Source organism: Alexandromys fortis, unplaced genomic scaffold (genome assembly GCF_014885135.2).
Source record: "Alexandromys fortis isolate MF-2015 unplaced genomic scaffold, M_Fortis_MF-2015_v1.1 scaffold_121, whole genome shotgun sequence".
NCBI lineage: Eukaryota > Metazoa > Chordata > Mammalia > Rodentia > Cricetidae > Alexandromys > Alexandromys fortis.
The window spans coordinates 1,541,160-1,560,540 of NW_026068037.1; the positions used below are offsets into that span (position 1 = coordinate 1,541,160).

The following is a 19,381-nucleotide window of genomic DNA, read 5'->3' on the forward strand; positions in this document are numbered from 1 at the left end:
GTGAGAGGGACACACTGCCCTGTGACGGGAACACACCGCCCAGCCCTGTGACAGGGACACACCGCCCAGCCCTGTGACGGGGACACACTGCCCTGTGAGAGAACTCACCACCCTGTGACAGAGACACACAGTCCAGCCCTGTGACAGGGACACACTGCCCTGTGACGGGAACACACCGTCCAGCCCTGTGACGGGAACACACCGCCCAGCCCTGTGACAGGGACACACTGCCCAGCCCTGTGAGAGGGACACACTGCCCTGTGACGGGAACACACCACCCAGCCCTGTGACGGGAAACACCGCCCAGCCCTGTGACAGGGACACACCGCCCAGCCCTGTGACGGGGACACACTGCCCTGTGACGGGAACACACCGTCCAGCCCTGTGACGGGAACACACCGCCCAGCCCTGTGACGGGGACACACCACCCAGCCCTGTGACGGGGACACACCGTCCAGCCCTGTGACGGGGACACACTGCCCTGTGAGAGAACTCACCACCCTGTGACAGAGACACACAGTCCAGCCCTGTGAGAGAACTCACCACCCTGTGACAGGGACACACCGCCCAGCCCTGTGACGGGGACACACCGTCCTGTGACGGGAACACACCACCCAGCCCTGTGACGGGGACACACCGTCCTGTGACAGGAACACACCGTCCAGCCCTGTGACAGGAACACACCGTCCAGCCCTGTGACAGGAACACACTGCCCAGCCCTGTGACAGGGACACACTGCCCTGTGACGGGAACACACCACCCAGCCCTGTGACAGGGACACACCGCCCAGCCCTGTGACGGGGACACACTGCCCTGTGAGAGAACTCACCACCCTGTGACAGAGACACACAGTCCAGCCCTGTGACAGGGACACACCGCTCTATGAAGTCCATTTTATGAACTGGGACTGATCCTGCAGCCCAGGAGCCTGGGGCCCTACCACTCTAAAGCAGCCCGTGGACCAGCCTTCCTGGGGAGGGCTGTTCCCTGTCTCCTTCACACGCACAGACGCTTAAAGTCTTCCTCAGGCACCCAAGGGCACAATATCTAAAGATACACTCAGGAAAATGTTGGTCCATGCTCTTAATTTTCTGACACCCCAAAGGAAGAGCAAGTCTCTTCCATTTTACACAGCATTCAATTCATGAGTGGAACCTACCGTGCTGTTTTATACAAGTCAAAGGCTTTCCTCCATCTGCCAGAATAACCTCCGGTACTCCCAGCCTCGGCCCGACTGCACAAAGTAGGAGCTCAGGACGTACTCTACCATGGTAACTTGAGCATTCTTTACCAGCCATCCCAGGGCCATATCCTGTCCTCTCAGACCTAGGGCACTGGTTGTGGGAGATGACCCCTCATCCTGTCAGACTGGGCAATGCTTGGCCCAGACTGACTAGAAGGAAACACTGGTCATGTGAATGTGGAGGAGGCGGGAAGGACATATTAACGTAGGGGAAACTTATAGTTTTACTTTGCAACTGACGACTGACCCACTGGTCATGTCTGGCCATGTGGCGCAGTTCCTTCTGTCTCAGTCTCCTGAATGCTAAAACGACTGAGTGAAAGACTAACTAGCTGTTACTTTAGCCAGCCACTCTCTGGCAAAGACAGATACAGAAGCCCAGACCTCTCGACTGTCCTCCTACCCTGTGTCTTAGCCAGCCACCCTCCCGGGCCCTGGACTCACCGGCAGTCAGCGTGGTGAACTCTAGAAAGCGGTATTCGTAGGTCACATCTACCTTCGTCTCCACCTGAGGTCTCCTCAGAGTTGAGTAAATGTTCCCAGGCCGCTTCTCTTCTTGCTTCTCCACCTTGTTCAAACTGCAGCCCATTGCGACAGCTGACCAAAAGGGAAACAAACAGAGAGATGGAGGTGTTTTTAGCGATAATTTTGAAGCACAGTAGCATAAAAGACCCCCAATTTTCTGGAGGACTACATCAAAGACCTCAGTGCCCAGGAAATCACACATGTGATTCAATACAGCTCCAGATACAGGGGACCAAGCCACCTCTCTTCCTATGAGGAAGCCATTACCAGCCATCCTTACAGATCTGAGTGACCCCAAAAATGGCCCTGCTTTGAATTTTATCTCCTCTCTTTGAGGAAAATAATACCTCTGAGTAGCTTCCTCCACCGCCATCTGTACAGATGATTAAAAAAGCAGGGCCTAAAAAGCAACAGCGTGTATTACGCTGTCAGCCCATCTGCAGAAATGCAAGACGCATGTCACCTTCCGCTCAGTTGCTAAGGGGGATAATAAGTTGTTGTTACAGTCTCTAAACTCTGGCATCCCTTCTCCCCTCAACGGTAATTATTTAGACAGGAATTGATATTCAAACATCTCAAAAAGTAGACGCTGGTATTTTTAAGGGTCTTGTCTAATAGCCCCCCTTCTCTTCTTTTTCAGACCAAACGGCAGGAAATAGCCGTAGGCTCCCCCACCTCCAGCCATCTCAGATTAAAATGAAAAGTGACAGAGCCTAATGAGGCCAGCGAGACATGAGCCGCATCCACACGTGCTGGAAAAGCAGTGGCCTCGGCTCACAAAGGAAGTGGAGAGATGGGGAAGGGTAAGCAGAGATGGGATTCCCTTGTTCTCTGGCTGAAGTCAGTGACTGTTTTCTGTTTATTTGGACAGAATGACATTCACACGGTGACATTTTATGGGAAGGTTAGGTTCCTTCTACACCCTGGGCACTAACTGTTCTTCCTCTCCGGATACTGTCCTACTACAGAAAATGTTTGCCTAAAATACAAACTGAATTGGCCAAAAGTGTCTCTCTCTCTCTCTCTCTCTCTCTCTCTCTCTCTCTCTCTCTCACACACACACACACACACACACACACACACACACACACACACGAACCGTTCCTCCAAAGACAAGGATTTCCTTCACCAATCCATTCACAGTGTTCCTAGCTTCCTAAAGCAATTTGGTAAATTCCAGAAAAACAAACCGAACTTCGGAAAAGCAGTAAGGGCATGGGACGGGAGAATGAATGGAAGACTGGAAGGAAAGAGCGGCATAGCCACGGCAGCCTCTACTCTGCAGTAATTAAGAAAGACGTCAGAGAGAATTGATGGAAGCCGGAAGCTGGACTTATGCCTTAATAAGGGAACATTAGTGTCCAGGAACCAGAGCACACATGATTTATGTGCGGATATGCGGTCTGTGTAAACTGATAACTACATTGTGTGTGAAGACCGCTGGAGAACTGTGCAGCGCAAGTTCCTGCTGTGTGCGGGGCAGGGGAGGGAGGGAGGAGCTTCCCGAGTGCTGGGACCAAGAATCCAAAGAGTCCAGAGGTACAGTGTCTTTCAGTGCTCCCCTGAGAAAGGGCAGGCTCTGGAATCACAGCACAAGGCTGGTGGGAGCCTGGGGAAGCTGAAGTGAGCTCTGCCACACAGATTTGGGCATGCAGAGACGACAGAGACCCTGAAAGAGTAAAGGGATGAAGTAGAAGAGGAATGGCAAGCTGTGGAGTCTGACATCCTGGCCTACCAGGTCAAAAGGTGAGAGTCACCACTTCCCATAGTGCCTTTGTGAGATGGACAGGTCTTGACCTCCGAGAAACGCAGCCCTGCCCCAGCTGCGGCTTGGAGAGCAGAGTAGAGGCTAGACCTAAGCCCTTTACCTAACCCCTGTGACAGCCTTTACAGCTGGGCATGGTGGTGCTCTATCATCAGGGAAAAGACAAGCCAAGGGGCCAATGTCCCAACTGGCAGAGTCCTGCAGAGAAGCGTGGAGAGGGACAGGCAAAGGGAGATCTAAGCACAGAAGTCGGGAGAGAGCGACACAGATTTCAGGTTAAATCTGTCTGTTCTTAGGAGCACAGTCAGGGCGTGGAGGGATCCAGGGATTGGCTGAGCTCCCAGAAGAGCACCTGTACACCTGCAGGCCAACCAGCTTCAATACTCGGACTGCACTTGAGAGAGCTCATGCGCCATTGTCCTCACCAAAGCAGAGTGGGGAGGGAACGCCGCTCTCAGCTCTCTCCAGCTGATGGGAGTGGGTTCTTACACCACCGTGCTCCATCTAGGACTACCTCAGGTGAGCAAGGAAAAGACCAGGGAAACAAAGCAGCCATCTTGGGACACCCTCAACGAGCATGGGACAGGATGGATACATACAGCTGATGAAGGAACAGATGGGGAACTCAAGTCTCCCGCTCATCAGGGGAATGGCAGAAGGGCCACGGGGAGAGAGTGGAGGCTAGGCCAGCCACTTATACAGGTTAGCCATCTCCAGACTGAACACTCAAAGCCTGAAACCTTTTGAGAAATGATATTGAAAAAGTTTGGATTCTGGAGCATTTAGGACCTTGCAGTTTCAGATGAGGGAGCTCAAATGAGGGAGTCTATGCAAATATCTCCCGGTCTAAGATTCTGAAATCTGAAATGCTTCTGTCTGAGCATCAGGGATCTTCATTCGTGCCAAGTGCTGGGGAGGGTACAGAGATGCTTGAGATTTGATTTAAGCTTTCTGTTCGCTTTAAATATTTACTTTATTTTGAATTTTATGTGTTTAAGCATTTGCCTACATGTATGTCTGTGCACCATATGCATTCTTGGTCCCATGGAGACCAGAAGCGGGGGCTGAGACCCTTGGGAACTAGGATCACAAGCAGCTGTCACCTCTCCATGTGGGTGCTGAGAACCAAACCTGGGTCTTTTGCAAGAGTAGTGAGCACTTTTAACTTCTGAACCATCTCTCCAGCCCCCAATTTCATTTTTAATTATCTGACTTGTAATTGAGAATATGCTAGTTTTTGCATAAAATTTCCCTAATAAATATCTCATATGAATAAATGCTACCAAATCAGGTCACCAATATTTTTACATCTTCAAATTAAAAAAAAAATAAAAGCAGAGCACACGGATTCTCCTGCTTATCCCAAGAGTGACCTAGTCTGGAGAAATGGCGAGGTGTGTGGACGCTGCAGGCACACCTGTCTGGTCATTTAATCCACTCTAGACCTGTACCAACAAAAGTGTGTCACAAGGCACGAGAACGCCTACGGTCCCACTTCTCAGAACCACGTGATGATCTTGCAGGGGGTTCAGTACAGTGAAACACACTCATGCTCATTAGATGAATTAGAGAATCAGATACTCATTAGAGAATCAGAAAGCAAGGGAAACGTAGAAACTAGAGAGTGGCGACTGTCTTAGTGTTCTGTTGCTGTGAGCAGACACCACAGCCACAGCAGCTTTTATAAAAAGAAAGCAAGAACAGCTCAGCACCCCTGGGATCAAGAAATGCATCACTGTAAGCCTCACCCAAGGCCTGTGACCAGAGCTACAGTGACATCTGTGAAGCTCCAGCTGAAACAAAGCTTTCAACCTTGGTTGTCCTTTGGAATCAAGAGGAAACTGTTAAATGCTGGTGCCTGGGGTCTGGGGGGTCATTCCATCCCCAGACCCCAAGAAAAACAACCAAAGAGAAGTTAGCTAGGCAGAAGGTGGACTGTCTGAGTTAGGGTTTCCATTGTTGTGATCAAGCACCATGACCAAAAAGCAAATCAGGGAGGAAGTGTTCATTTGGCTTACACTTCAGCATTGCTGTTCATCACTGAAGGAAGTCGGGGCAGGAACTCAAACAGGGCAGGAACCTGTAGGCAGGAGCTGATGAGAGGCCATGGAGAGGAGCTGCTTACTGGCTTGCTCCTTGTGTCCAGAGATGGTACCACCCACCATGGGCTGGGTCCTCCACATCAATCACTAATTGAGAAAATGCCCTACAGCTGTGTATCATGGAAGCATTTCCTCAACTGAGGCTCCTTTCTCTCTGATGGCTCTAGCTTGTGTCAAGCTGACACAAAACCAGTCAGTATATGTACCAAGAGAGACTATGTCTCTACATGAGGGATGTTGATGCTGCCTATGGGGAGAGGTCTCTCTGTTCTCTGCCATGAGAACATGCTACAGGCTGAGGGCGTGTCTTTATCGCATGACCGCAGGCTGTGCTCAGAGTGAATGACTTGAGAGCGAAGTGGACCCCAGTGGTGCCCACAGCTCAGCCTCACACTACACATGCTGCTATTTCTGCAGTGCCCGATGGACTCCAAAGGTCAGCTGTGGATTTAGCATGCCTTCAACGCTGTGGGGGCAGAGAGGATCCCTGCTCTACCTTGCAACCTGCTCTAACTCCCTAACAGCAGGACCCAGGAGGCCCAGATCTCTCCCGAGGCTTCCGCCCAGGCCTGAGAAGCAGCTCTCACTCTCGGCTTCCAGTCTAGAACCCCTTTCTGTGTCAGACACCCTCCGGGGCTCTTCTGCCATCCTCATCCCCCCAAGCGCACCCGCACCCATCCAGGAACTGCTATTCTGGGCCGGCCTCCTGTTTCCGTCTCCTCATGCTGGTCTAAGGCTCCACTCGGAACATATGGAAAGCTAGGCGACACCCCGTGCCCCCACCTGGGCTCGACAAGGGCAGACCTTTCGCCTTATTTAATCCCCACATTTGATCTTTTGCAGAAAGGCGACGTTTGGGGCACGGCCTCTCAGCCCTTGTCCTCTCTCTTCCTATGACCCCTGCCTTTGCTTTCTCCCTACCTGTGAAATCCACAGCAGCGGACAGCAGAGACCTGCCCTTCTCAGCGCAGGCTCGGGGAGCAGCCCTGAGTGTTTCTCTGTGGTTTGAATGGCAGCCCCAGGCGACAGGCATTCCTAGCGGTAGGTACCATTTGCTAACTTCTAGAAATTCAACAACTTAATGTGTCTAGCCTCGTAACTAGACCCTTTGGGAAGTTAGTACATCTGTACAGGGAGAAACCAATCTGTCCCTTCCTAAGTAATGCCAATCACTCACTGACTCTTCCTGAAAGCTAGATGCCTCCCAGCTTCCCAAACATCGAAGTCACAGCAGTGATTTCCTTAGCAGTCACCCTGGAGTTCAATGTGAATATGATGTCAAGCGAACTGTCTCAAGCCAGGAAGGGTTTCGCACAGATATTGCCGGGTTCCCTTAAAAATGTAAACTACCCTTTGTTCCCCTGCCTGTGAAGGATTTCAGTGTTTCTGGGGTATGAACTCTGGAATCCCAATATATGGTATTGTTGTGTGTGATAAAAAACATACACGCATGCCACTACCTCCCTTCTTAGCAGCCCTACCCCTTCTTGCCATAAATGAACCTGCTTGGTAAAGTCTCCCTCCTATGTGACTCCCCAGACAGTTGTCTCCAGTCCCAGAGACGTTCTGTGACCCGGAGTATTCCTACCACTGTAGAATACACTCCAAAGGGAACAAACCGCTTGCCTAGTAGGCCTGCCCTTCCTTGGCACCTGCGGTGGCCACATTTCCCTGGAAGCATCCAGGCTCAACCCCCCAGGGCCCACCTGTCTTACAGCACACTCAATCCTCTGTCCACTGAAACACCACTTGAAACCCACCGAGACCTTCAGATACAGCCAGCTTTCTCAGGGGGGACATCAGTAGGCTATGGGATGCAGAGGTGCATACGTGTGTGTGTGTGTGTGTGTGTGTGTGTGTGTGTGTGAGAGAGAGAGAGAGAGAGAGAGAGAGAGAGAGAGAGAGACAGAGAGACAGAGAGACAGAGACAGAGACAGAGTGAGAGAGAGAGAGAAACAGAGAGAGACAGGACAGAGACAGAGAGCGAGAGAGGGGGAGGGAGATTCATTTTAAGGAGTTGGCTCATTGGCTTCTGGGAGCCGACAAGTCCAAATATCCCAGGATAAGGAGGCCAGAGCTCCAAGAAGAGCTGGTGTTGTAGTCCTCCATCCCCAACACAAGCCACCCAGCAAACATCCCCAGGCATGTGAGACAGGCTCTCACTGAGCTTTTCTCCTAGAGCAGCATGAACCTCTCTGTCCTTCTGAGACACAACACTAACAACAGACCCAAGTCACCGCTCCACCCATGTCTAGCTTGGTGAAACAATGAGCTCACTGGGCTTACTTAAGGAAGCATGGCTGACCCCCAGACTGCCGCAATTCTGAAGAATCACTCCAGCATTAACGATAACTCTCCTGGAGCGCTAGGGATGGAGTGCCCGCCCAGCTAGCATTTCACACTCCATATATTTTAACATACCCAGAGGCCACATGCAGTCAGGGAAAAATTACACACAGCTGGGAATGGGGAGGGAGACAGAGGAGGGAGTGGTTGGAATCTCAAGTGAAGCTCTAATGGTGACATCCCCAATAAAGAAATGTCAACAGGGTGCCCAAGGGCCATGTAGACACCAGGGCCACGCCAATCTGAGTGGCCTGGCCTGCCATCTGGGGCCATGATGTCATCTGGGCCAGGGCTGCTGCTGAGGGACATGTCTGAGTATGTGGCCACGGAGAAGGTATCATCCATGCTGGGGTGAGACTCTCGGTGGTAGGGATCTTTAGAGGCCACGCACCCTTGTAAGAAACCCCTTACTCATGCTCTGTAAGTAAGCACACAGAATAGTTAGTACACAAAGCTAGCCTTGGGTAGAGTGACACTCTGGTCTGTCATTGGTGCCACGTCTGGAATGAACAGATGCTGCCAACTCCCCAGGAAACATTCAAACAACACTTTCTTTCATGGACTGTATCTTCCAGAGCACAAAATTAGACAACAGATATATAAAGAAAAATAATGAGATTTCATCTTCAAAGCATGTCGAGTGGAGAAAGAACACAGAGAGGGGAGTAATTACGAAGGGAAAGGTGGCACTGCCGGGGAAGGTGTCACCCAGAAGTAACATTCAACAACATCACAAAGGAGGTGGCAGAGCAGTCCTCGGGATAAGGAGCGGTGGCCCAAGCACCTTTGAAATATGGCCCTGTGGCCTTCAAGTTCACTTTACTTTTTATATCATCATCATCATCATTATTATTGCTATATTATTGTTGTGGTTGTTCTATTTTATTCACGGGAGGGTACATATGCTACAGTAAGCATGCAGAGGGCAAAGCGTGATTGCAGGACTCAGTTCTCTCCCTCCGCCATGTGGGTCCTGTGTTGCAGATTTGTGTTGTCACTCTGAGAGCACCAATGAAGTCAGACCTTGGATTTGAGGGCGGAATTCATGGTCAGTTGGCTGGAATGGACCATAGAGTTTTCTGGCCGACTCAGTGGAAGATAGGAAGAAGGAAGGGCTTGGAGGCTGCAGGCTTTTCGACCTGGAAATGTGGCTCGTAGGGTCAGCCATTTTTTCCTCCACTGTTCTTTGGATTTATCAGATTTTTACCTCAATGAGTCCTGAGTTTTTATTAATACTTAAACAATTAAGGCAAATGCATTAGTCCTGGGGTCTAACTCAGGTCAGCAGGCTTGTTGACAGGTGTTTCTACCCACTGAACCATCTCTGCAGCCAAAGTTCAGCTTCTTAAAGTTCAGTCCAGGGTTTGGATGTGCAGGCACAGGAGTCAGAGAGCCTACTTCAAACCTTGGTGACCTACTTCCTAGGCGTGACTTCCAGGAAGCCCTGGGTCAGTTTTTAAAGCTGTGACAGAGACAAGCGTGACGTCTTCTTGTCCAGTGACAGCTACATAAAGACGGTCAATGCTGAACACAGGTTAAGATACCCCAGGCATGCAGAATGAGGATCAGAAAGGTTACCCAGAGGCACTGGGGCCTGGCTCAGTGGTAGAGCACCTGTCTCTCATACCCAAGGCCCTGAATCCCATCCCCAACACCATGCAGTAGACAGAGAAGTGTCAACCATCCAGCACCACGGCTTGTTATCCGTTATAGAGTCCTTGTAACCTGGCATGGATTGCTACATCACACAGAAAGGGTACTTATAAGGAGTCAGAAGATACATGCACACACATAACCCACCCCCTTTTCTTTTCCAAGACAGAGTTTCTCTGTGTACCCCTGGCTGTCCTGGAACTCACTCTGTAGACCAGGTTGGCCTCTAGCTCAGAAATCCGCCTGCTCCCGCCTTCCCAAGTGCTAGGATTAAAAGCATTGCCACAACTGCCAGGTAACACAAACCCTTTCTAAATTGAGAAAGGATTTATTAAACAAGTGGGTCTGTACTTTATATTCCTGAAATTTGAAAATACGTAGAACTGACACATTCCATTAACAGTTCTGTGACCACCCAAATCTCTTCCCACCTAACTTCATCATGGACAGCAGCGATCACAGCACCCTCAAATCCGAACACGGGAGAACAGGCCTACAAAGGGGTTCGAGTTCCTCAGCACAGGCGAAGTGGGAAGTAGGTGCTTTCCAAATACAAACACAACTGAAGGCGATCACCCTCAGCAAAGCTCCCACTCTGAGGAGATATAGGGCAACAAAATGGAGCATTTCCTGTGGAGAAGCCAGGGAAAGTCGTCAGCGCCTGAATGAAAGTGTGGAAGCCTTTGATGTAGGATTATGAAGCAGATGAGCCGCTCAGAGTCCCACAGTGACAGGCTCAGTTGTCTGAATCTGGCCACGAACAGTGGGGACCATCTTCCCTTCTTCTTTGATCCCCACATAAAGGTAAGAGCCTTTGAATAACGGGGACAGCTAGAGCTCCTGACCCTCTTTCTCCATCCTTCCTGCTCCCCCCTCGCAGATAACACCCCTGCCTCAGCCCTGGCAAACAGCCATCCCTAGAGAATGTATGCTGAGTGTCTAGCTCTGGCCCATTGAGAACACTTTCCCTTTCTGAATTCAGCCCAGGTAGGATGTCATTCACACAAACGCATATTTAAAAGCTGGACTAGATTCTTATTTTGAGAGCAAGAAATTAAGAGGACTCAAGCAGGGACCCTGAACTGCCTGCCGTACTGATTTTTCATGAAAATATATCTTGATAAAATATGCAATGATAATAATGAAAAGCCCCTTTGGGGGCCCAGGAGAAAAGAGAAACTCGAATCTATGTCAAAAACTGTGACTGAGAGGAAAACTATGACACTCCCCCCGCCCTCCCGGGAGGAAAGCTATCACACTCACACACACACACTCACACACACACTCTCACACACACACACTCACACACACACACACACACACACACTCCCACCCCCACCCCCAGGAGGAAAGCTATCACACATATCCCCCCCCCATCCTCCAATCCTCCGAAGGGTAAACATAAAAGGAATGCCTGCCAAAGTGCATCTGTCGGTGAGGAGGAAAGAGCCCGAGCCGTTGCCACCCTGGAGCCAGTTCTCAAGCGAAGCGTAAGGCAATGTGCACAGCACAAAGCAACTGTCCCACAGAGCTAGCAGCAATGGCAGACACGGCTCCAGTGCACAGGGCTCTAGACATCTAAACTGTGGCTAGTACTCCGGTAGAAGTGCAGTCTGGTTTTAGCCAACTTCGGCTCATTTAAATCCACATGCTGACAGCTACACACGGCTAGTGACCACGGTACTCCAGACCTCAGTGACATCACAACCCCAATTGACCGGTACCTTTTCACACAGGAGAGTATGGGGCCAGCCTGGTCTACAGAGAAAGTTACCCTCTCTCCAAAATACAAACCAAACAACCAAAAGTGTGCGTGTGCATGTGTGCGTGTGTGTGTGTGTGTGTGTGTGTGTGTGTGCAGGTTATAGCCACATGTGCACTTGTGCCAAGGTGTGCTCACGAAGGTCAGAGGACAATTCCCGCCCTGAGCTTCAGGGACTGAACTCGGGCCATCGGGCTTCCTAGATAAGCATCTCTGCCTGCTGAGCCATCTTGCTGACCCTTATTTTACTTTTTGAGTTGGGGGCTCTTGTTGATAGCCCAGGCTAGCCCTGAAATCTCCTTCTTCCTGCCTACAGCTCCTGAATGCTCAGATCACAGGTATGTGGCACCACACCAACCTTCAAAGTCAGAGCTCTACAAGCCCAACTGTGCCAAAACTCTGTGCCTGTGAGACAGAGGTACACAGGACACTGAAGGAAGTGACTGCAGAGGGCCATTTCCTGTCATTTTGTCTGGCTGCCCCACTGACACTCTGTTATGCTATGTCTTCATCTGTTGTGTGCTGCACTCCAGGAGATGCTGCACCCGAGTGCCACCGTCTCCCCTGCAGGCTTCAGAAACGCGGGAAGTGAGCGCAAGGCTTGTGGAATGCTGACCTCCTCCAGTCTGAAAAGCAAATGGCATCAGCTCTCATCTCTCCTGAAGACAACTTAGGTGACACAAATAAGGTGCCAAGCAGAACCTAGCACTATTTGGTTAATAGCGATGGAAATCTGTTATGAAACAGAATGATGCTACTACCCTGAAGTTCTGTGGGCAAAGTTGTTCTGGGTATGAATAGTTAGTACCATCCCCCCACGGGGGTGAACCATCTGCTGAGAGCTGGGACCATGATCTCTCCACAACCACAGCCACTGCCAACCCCCGAAGATACAGCCACCCAGATGGCTGCTCAGTCCTCTCATGGATGTTTCCTGTGCCCTTTCCTTGTGGCCTGCACCACACAGTGTTTACTGGAGTTCCATAAATGACAGAGCCCAAGACCCTTTCCAGTGTCTCGAGACTGCACGAGTCTCCCGAGACACCTTGAGGATATGGAAATATTTCACCCTGTGTTCCACCAGAGAACCACATTTCCTGTCTCCTGGATCACACCAGGTCAGGCCCTGCCTTAGGTCCCACAGAGAGAGACTACAGTGGGAGAGACTCTCAGAGGCCTCACCCCTTTTCTCAGTAATAAGAGTCTGGGGGCGCCTGACTATGTTTCTCACAAATAGGTGAATCACATTCTCAGCAAAGTTGCTCCGTCCTTACCCACTCCAACTCTGCCCTGCATCCCAAAGAAAACGCCCACCATGGCGAAACACAAAGGGCACCTCCACGAAATTCACATCAGCACAACCAATGGCCCAGAATCCCCCAGGAGTTTCTAGGCAGAAGTTCAGTGGGGTTCTGTGGAACCTGTTTTTTTTTTTTTTTATAACAACCATCCAACGTTTTATGATCTAGGTCTATTCCTCTATGGAGCCCCCTCTGTGACGCTCTCTGAAGAAAGACAGCATCTAACCTTTCACGATCTAGGTCTGTTCCTCTATGGAGACCCCCTCTGTGATGCTCTCTGAAGAGAGACAGCATCTAACCTTTCACGATCTAGGTCTATTCCTCTATGGAGATCCCCTCTGTGACGCTCTCTGAAGAGAGACAACATCCATCTTAGCAGCTGCAATAATTTTAGTCTAAATTGACTTAAGTGCTGGGGAGATGGCTCAGTGAGTAAAGAGTTTGCTGGGCAAGAGTGAGGAGCTGAGTTCAGATCCCCAGGACACACAGAGCTGGACAGGACATCTGTAATCCCAGGACTCTCGGGGCAGGTGGGAGGAGCTGAGCTCAGATCCCCAGGACACACCACAACTGGACAGCACATCTGTAATCCCAGGACTCTCGGGGCAGGTGGGAGCTGAAGGCAAGAGAGAGACCTTGTGCCTCAAACTAGGCAGAAAGTGAGTGTAAATCCCCAAACTTATCTTCTGACCTTCCAAACACAACTGTGGTATGAACACACACACACACACACACACACACTCTACAATAAAGATTAAACCCGTTAACTGACAGAGTCAAGGTCTGCTTCTCATAGGCCCCTCTACCTATGAAAACATGCCCAGGAGTGTCCCCGCTGCTCCCTGGAGAACACCGTCCTCCAGCCCCAGGAGAGCGATAATCTTACTAATCATCCTGACTTAGATCTAGAAGATTGTTGTGTGATCTTCAATACATCTGTACTTCTGCTATGAGTGTAAAATGGACTCTCCACACTAGAAAAAGGCCTAGCAATTTCTTCTATACACTATACACACCTGTTCTGTGACACGGGTACCATCCATGAGAATGGGAGCTGTGTCCCTGGGAACTTGTGCACAAATGTACAAATATTCACAGCACTGTTTTTCATAATAACCAACAACTAACAAAACATGGCTATAACTTATGTGTCCAGGAACAGGGGGCTATACAATACCCATACACACACCTCCTGGACATAACTCATCAGTAAATAAATGAATTACTGAATAAAAAACAAACTATTCAGAACTGCAGAATCTGTATATACGATGTTCAGTAAACAGGTCAAACTAACCCATGGTAAGACAGAGCAGTGGTTGCCACTGGGAAGTTAGGGGCTGGAACTGACTGGTGGCTATGAAGAAACCTAGGTTGATGGTACATTGTCCGTCTTTACAAGGACTGTTATACAGTGCATGCATACGTCAAAACAATGTACAGGCATATTTCTCCAGCCTCCTCTACCTTCTGAATTCTGAGATTACAGAAGGATGCCACTGTGCCTAGCTATGTATGTATATGGTCCCTGTTGCAACTTTACTAAATGGTAATTTGTTTGCTTGTTTGTCTGTTTTAGTGGGTGCTGGCTGGTTGTGGTCACGCATATCATTAGTCCAGCACTTGGAAGAGGCATCACTGGAAGTTTGAGGCCAGCCTGGTCTACATAGTGAGGGATCCAGACTAGCCAGGGCTACATAGGGAAACATTGGTGAGACAGCCATGGCCACCAAGCCATGGAACCACACAGCTTCAGCTCTGATGCAAGCAAAGCCCGGAGGAACACAAGTGGGTTTACAGGAACTCCCATCACGCAGGCCTGTTTCCCTATAGACAAAGCAAGTACTTGAAATCAACCCAAAATCTCCTGCTCCAGAGGGAGAGGAAGAATCCAATGACCTGGACCCCCAATTTATTCTTTTACAATTCCCGCGCCAAATCCATTAGCTGACCGCACAACCCACTTCATTTGCCCCTTGTCCATGATGTCAGAAAGACAAAGGCAAAACAAGCCCATGTCCTGGCCCACAAATGTGGATACAGGGAGGCTCCCAGCTCGGGGTTGGGACTGCTCAGGCTTCATGAAACCCCTGCAGATGGCAGAAGAGCATGCAAGCTCACTCTAGGGTTACACTGATTCACTGATGTTAGAGCAAATACACCATACAGCTCGTTGCTTAAGCTTTGAGGGCGGCTGGTGACATGTCTGTCACTTGAACTTCCTCTGAATTCAACTAATCCGAAGGTAAAATTAGGAGTCCTGGCAGCCAGGGATATACTGGGTTGAGCGGCTCTACCCACAGACTTGTAGGTCACTCATATTACACCCGGGCTTCTTTCCTGGAAAAGGTTTATCCTGAGATGACACTCCATGGCAAGGGTTGGGAGACACCTGTTCTAACCGCTTCCCCGGCATCTGAAAACGGCTGTACGGACAAGAAGGGGCAGCCACTCACATATAAAGATCTGTGCCAGACTCTTTAAAATAAAAACAAATAGTTTTTGCTTGTAAGCCCTAAACTCACTAACACCACCCACCGCCCACAGGGGGCAGCTGAGAGCCGGCAACCAAGAGGCAGTAGGGAGCAGGCGCGGGGCTAACCCTGCCCTTTGCGATTCTGGCCTCCAAAGATAGCGGTGCCGGAACCAAACTGGATCACTTGCCTGGCAATACACAGACCTCCTCCCGGCCCAGAACCCATGCCTATACGGACGAGCCCCGTGCCTAAGAAAGTGTAATAGGATGAAGCAAGAAAAATCCCTTTTGGAAGGGGATGGGGAGGCGGGGAGATAGCCGTTTCTGGTGCCAAAGACTCGGTTCCCGGAATCTCCGCCGAGTCTCCACGCCTGCCTAGTCTGCTTTCAAGAGTCGCGCACCGCTGCCCTGGGTCGAGCACACCTCTCCGGGAGCACGTGGGTGGTGGCAGCTCCCATCTGCCCCGGGCCAGGCCGGGTGACCACTAGTAGCTGGTCCTAACCCACCTGTAGCCTCTGAGCTTCCGTCCGTGTCCTTCTAGTAGTTACTGCGCCTGCGGAGCCCATGACCCCCCAGCAGGCGACAGACCCTCGGTCTCCCCAACCCACTCGAGTGTTGTTTTTTCTCTTTATCTTAAAAAAAAAAAAAAGTTGGTCCAGAACCTGACGTCCCATCGATCAATCCCCATCCCCATGCGACCTGGACCAGGGGGTTCGCCTGGCAGCTCTGGAGTCCTGAGGTGCCATGAGGAGCTGTCGCCCTGCTCACCGAGATCAGGAGCAGCGGAACCAGCGGCCGAGGCCTCTGCGCGCCACCTCGCCGCACGCCCACCTACCTCCGGGGACCAGTGGCGGCGACCGTGGCGCGGGTTCCCAGAGACAGCGTGCAGCGTCCCGGGATGAAAGTTTGTGCCATGCAGAGCAGGGCTGCGCGCGGACGACGGGGCCCCGGGGGTGGGGGCAGAGCGCGGGGCGCGGCCGCTCGCGTGTCGTAGGTCCCTCGGGCGCTGGCCGCGCGGGTACCTTCCAGGAGCCAGTGGCCGCCGCGCTCCCGCTAGCTGCGCCTTGCGCCCTGCGCGCTCCGACTCCAGCCCTGCTGCCCCCACCCTACCCACCCCGCGCCGCCGCCGCCGCCGCCGCCGCGCGTCCGCCCGCTACACTTCCTCTTCCTCTGAACTCATGTGCAAAATATGCTGCGCTGTATCTTCTCGGGGGAAGCCTAGCGGCCCCTGGCAATCACGCGCGAGAGACCCGTCGGCCCCGTGCGCCGCCAGCGCTCAGCCACCCCGGCCCTCCCCCCCAACCCCCCTTCCCCAGTGCCGGGCTCTGGAACCCGTTTAGGGGAGCACCAAGATGCTGGAAAGGCGACCGCCATCAACATGCTGATGGCCAGGGTGGGGAGCAAAGCTAGAAAGAGGTACATTCTCCACCCATTCCACAGGTGGGAACGTCCCCAAGCAGTGCGCATGCTGCCGGGTTTATCTGTTGGCAAATAGTGCTGGGGAGAGAAGTAGCGCCACTGGCCTCAGCCCCTCCTCCCCCACCTTATACAGGTATCCAAAGGTTTAAGATCTTGGAGAGATCAGGACATCTTAGCCTAGCAAGATGGGTTCCTCAAGAAGAATATTCCACAAACCAAAGTGAAGATGTGAAGTAGTGTCTCCTTGGGGCCAGTGAAAGAGAACAGAACTGCTTTGAGAGCAGGAACCCTAGAGACAAATGGTAAGGATGAGCTCCTGCCTTCTGTCCTTACTCCTTTGTGACTCGAGTGACTGGGCCTGTTCATCTGCCAAGCCACTTCCCCGTGCATTATTAAATGGGAAATGCTTGGAAGTATTCTATAACTCGGCTATTATCGTTATTATCATCATTACCATAAGGGGCTGAGATCTAATTGATTACCTTGTTCTGGTTGGGCAAAGAAGAGTCCTTAGGCAGTGGAGCTACGCGGCGAAGGGCTGATCTAGGCCATGCGTTTTAATGAGGTCCGTCTGGTACTAATAACTCCCGCCAGGGGGAGGAAGTACTGCCTTGTTTGCAGGGACTACTCTTGTGAGAGACTCTGGGATTTTCTTTCCTGTAGCCATCTGTCTTCTACTTCCCGCCACCATTCCACCCGATTTATGTTCTTTCCCACCTTTGCCTCTCCACCCACCACTTCCTGGCATGCCTCTCCACCTGTCCACATTTTCCCATCCCTGCTTCCCATTCCCAGCTGCCCCACTGGGAGAAAATAGCAAGCCGGGTCAAAGGGTCCAGGGCACCCCTAGTATTGAAAGCTTATTTGTGAAGTTAAAGGGAGGCCTTTCTGCTGAAGATCTTGCTGAGACCTGAGAGTCAGGACTCTCGCTGTACAGAGCCCTGGGTGCTCAGAGCACACGGAAAGCAGCAACTGCAGATAGCAGCCAATGGTCCCCAAGGAATCACAGGGCATCGGAAAGGAGGGAAAGAGAGAAGAGATTATTTTTAAGCAAATTCTTTCCGATTATACATTTTGTGCGTGTGTGTAGTTTTATATTTGTGTGTGGTTTTGTTTTGTAAACACTGGGTCCTTGAGGTTAATAAGATATTCTGACATTTTTCTATTTTCCTCCACTCAGTAATGTCCTTATTGCCAGCACTGTGTATTTAAATGTCTCCAATAAATTTTCTCTGCCTAGTTCTTCATTTTTCAGTTTAGTTTAGTTTTGTTTTTCCTGGAATGCTTGACCCATCTTTCTACATACATCATGCTGCTTCCTGCCTGGTACACAGTATTCGATAAACAGGTATGCAGTGAACATCCAGCTCATTGAAAGCGCTGTGTGGCCGACATTCAACAATTATTGACAGTGTTTCCATTCGCTTTCCCTTTAATGCCTGATAAGTAGCCCAGCCTTGGCTTCACTTATGTCGTACAGAAGACAGCCTGGACTGCTGTGGGCCGGGTGGTTAGGGGACAGACCCTGGGCAGCTGGGCCTTAGCTCTAACTGACCTCATCTCCCCAGCCTCAGTCCCAGAGACACTGGAGCTGTCTCTTGGTGGGTTACCTTGGCAACCTCACAGTGTCGTCTGTTAGAATGTCCTAGGGCGGCAGCTTTTAATTCTCTCACAGCAGTCTCTTGGAGGGGGGGGAGGCTTGTGTAATAGTGCTGTTTTTTTCCTGCTCACACTTCCTTCCCCTGTGATTTCACACTAAGTACTTGTGAAGGGAGCCGAACACGAGAACGACCAAGCTATTACTGCACAACAGGTCACAGATGCTCCCTGAACTGGGATGCGGCCTGTGGGAAGCTGATAAACCACAGGCCTGAGATAATGGGGAAGCCGGTTCTCCTCACACACTCTGGGAAAAGGAGGGAAGGCCTGTGTAAACCCGCCTCAGCTCAAGGGAAGGTGTGTCCTAGCTGGAGCGATTTCACCCTGGTCTTGATACACCCCTCATCTGGTGACAGGCACAGCCACAGCGGTTTTAATGCCCTCTAGCTATGCTGATCCCAAGACGACAGCATCCTACCCTGCCCACCTTTTCCCACACGGACCATAATTCCACCTGAGCCAGGCACACCCTGTTCCTAACTTATCCTCGACTAACTCTCTTCCCATGACTCTGAAGACAGAAGTAACAACCTGGGACAGAAGGTAGGCCTGGCAAAAGCATGGGACATGAAGGACGACTGCCTCAATTGTTCATTCGTAAGACCTGAAAACCCAGAGCTTATGCCCACCCTGTGAGAGGCGTTCAGGCTGATGGGCGAAATAGGTCATCTATGCCCCGTGAGACAGTCATCTTTATAGTGAGTACCAGATGTAGCTCTGCAGCCACAGTGCGGTGACCTTCAGAAGTGCTCCATCGTCCATACTTATGGGAAGACGGCTCCCAAGCATGGTGGCTGTGGTTCCTGCCATAGACAATGTGGTAGAAGCTGCAGGGTGGTGTTTTCTGAGCAGCCCCTGCCCCTTATTCCCTGTAATGGAGTAACTCTGGCAAATTGGTTCCTCCTGGTCACACTGGAACAGAGCACACTTTGGTCAGTGTGGCAAGCCTCTAATTATGTCTTGCGGTGCAGTAGGAGAATGTGAATTGGGTGAAGGCAGAAAGTTTGTGATTTTGCATATGCATTGATCTACATGGACAAGCAACTCCTGTCCAAAGTAGTCAAACCAGCATTACTGAGAAAGCCGTTCTCAGGTATCACCAACTGGAGAAGTGTTGGATGAAGCCAAGT

The 19,381-nt window shown here is 51.0% G+C and overlaps 1 protein-coding gene across 3 annotated transcripts in view; it reads right to left on the minus strand.

Moving 5' to 3' along the window:
- The window catches only part of Rftn1 (raftlin, lipid raft linker 1), a 192,991-nt gene extending 175,809 nt beyond the window's left edge, over positions 1-17,182 (minus strand). Inside the window, exons 1-2 of one of the 3 annotated variants that reach the window (XM_050165080.1) lie at positions 17,075-17,182; positions 1,688-1,840 (exon numbers count right to left, since the gene is read on the minus strand). In XM_050165080.1, the coding sequence (XP_050021037.1) occupies positions 1,688-1,832 (145 nt within the window). In that variant the 5' untranslated portion in view covers positions 1,833-1,840; positions 17,075-17,182. Of the gene's footprint in view, positions 1-1,687; positions 1,841-15,941; positions 16,294-17,074 lie in introns of those variants that run through there. The other 2 variants (XM_050165078.1, XM_050165079.1) reach the window with 2 other exon arrangements.
- Between the last annotated feature and the right edge of the window lie 2,199 nt (positions 17,183-19,381).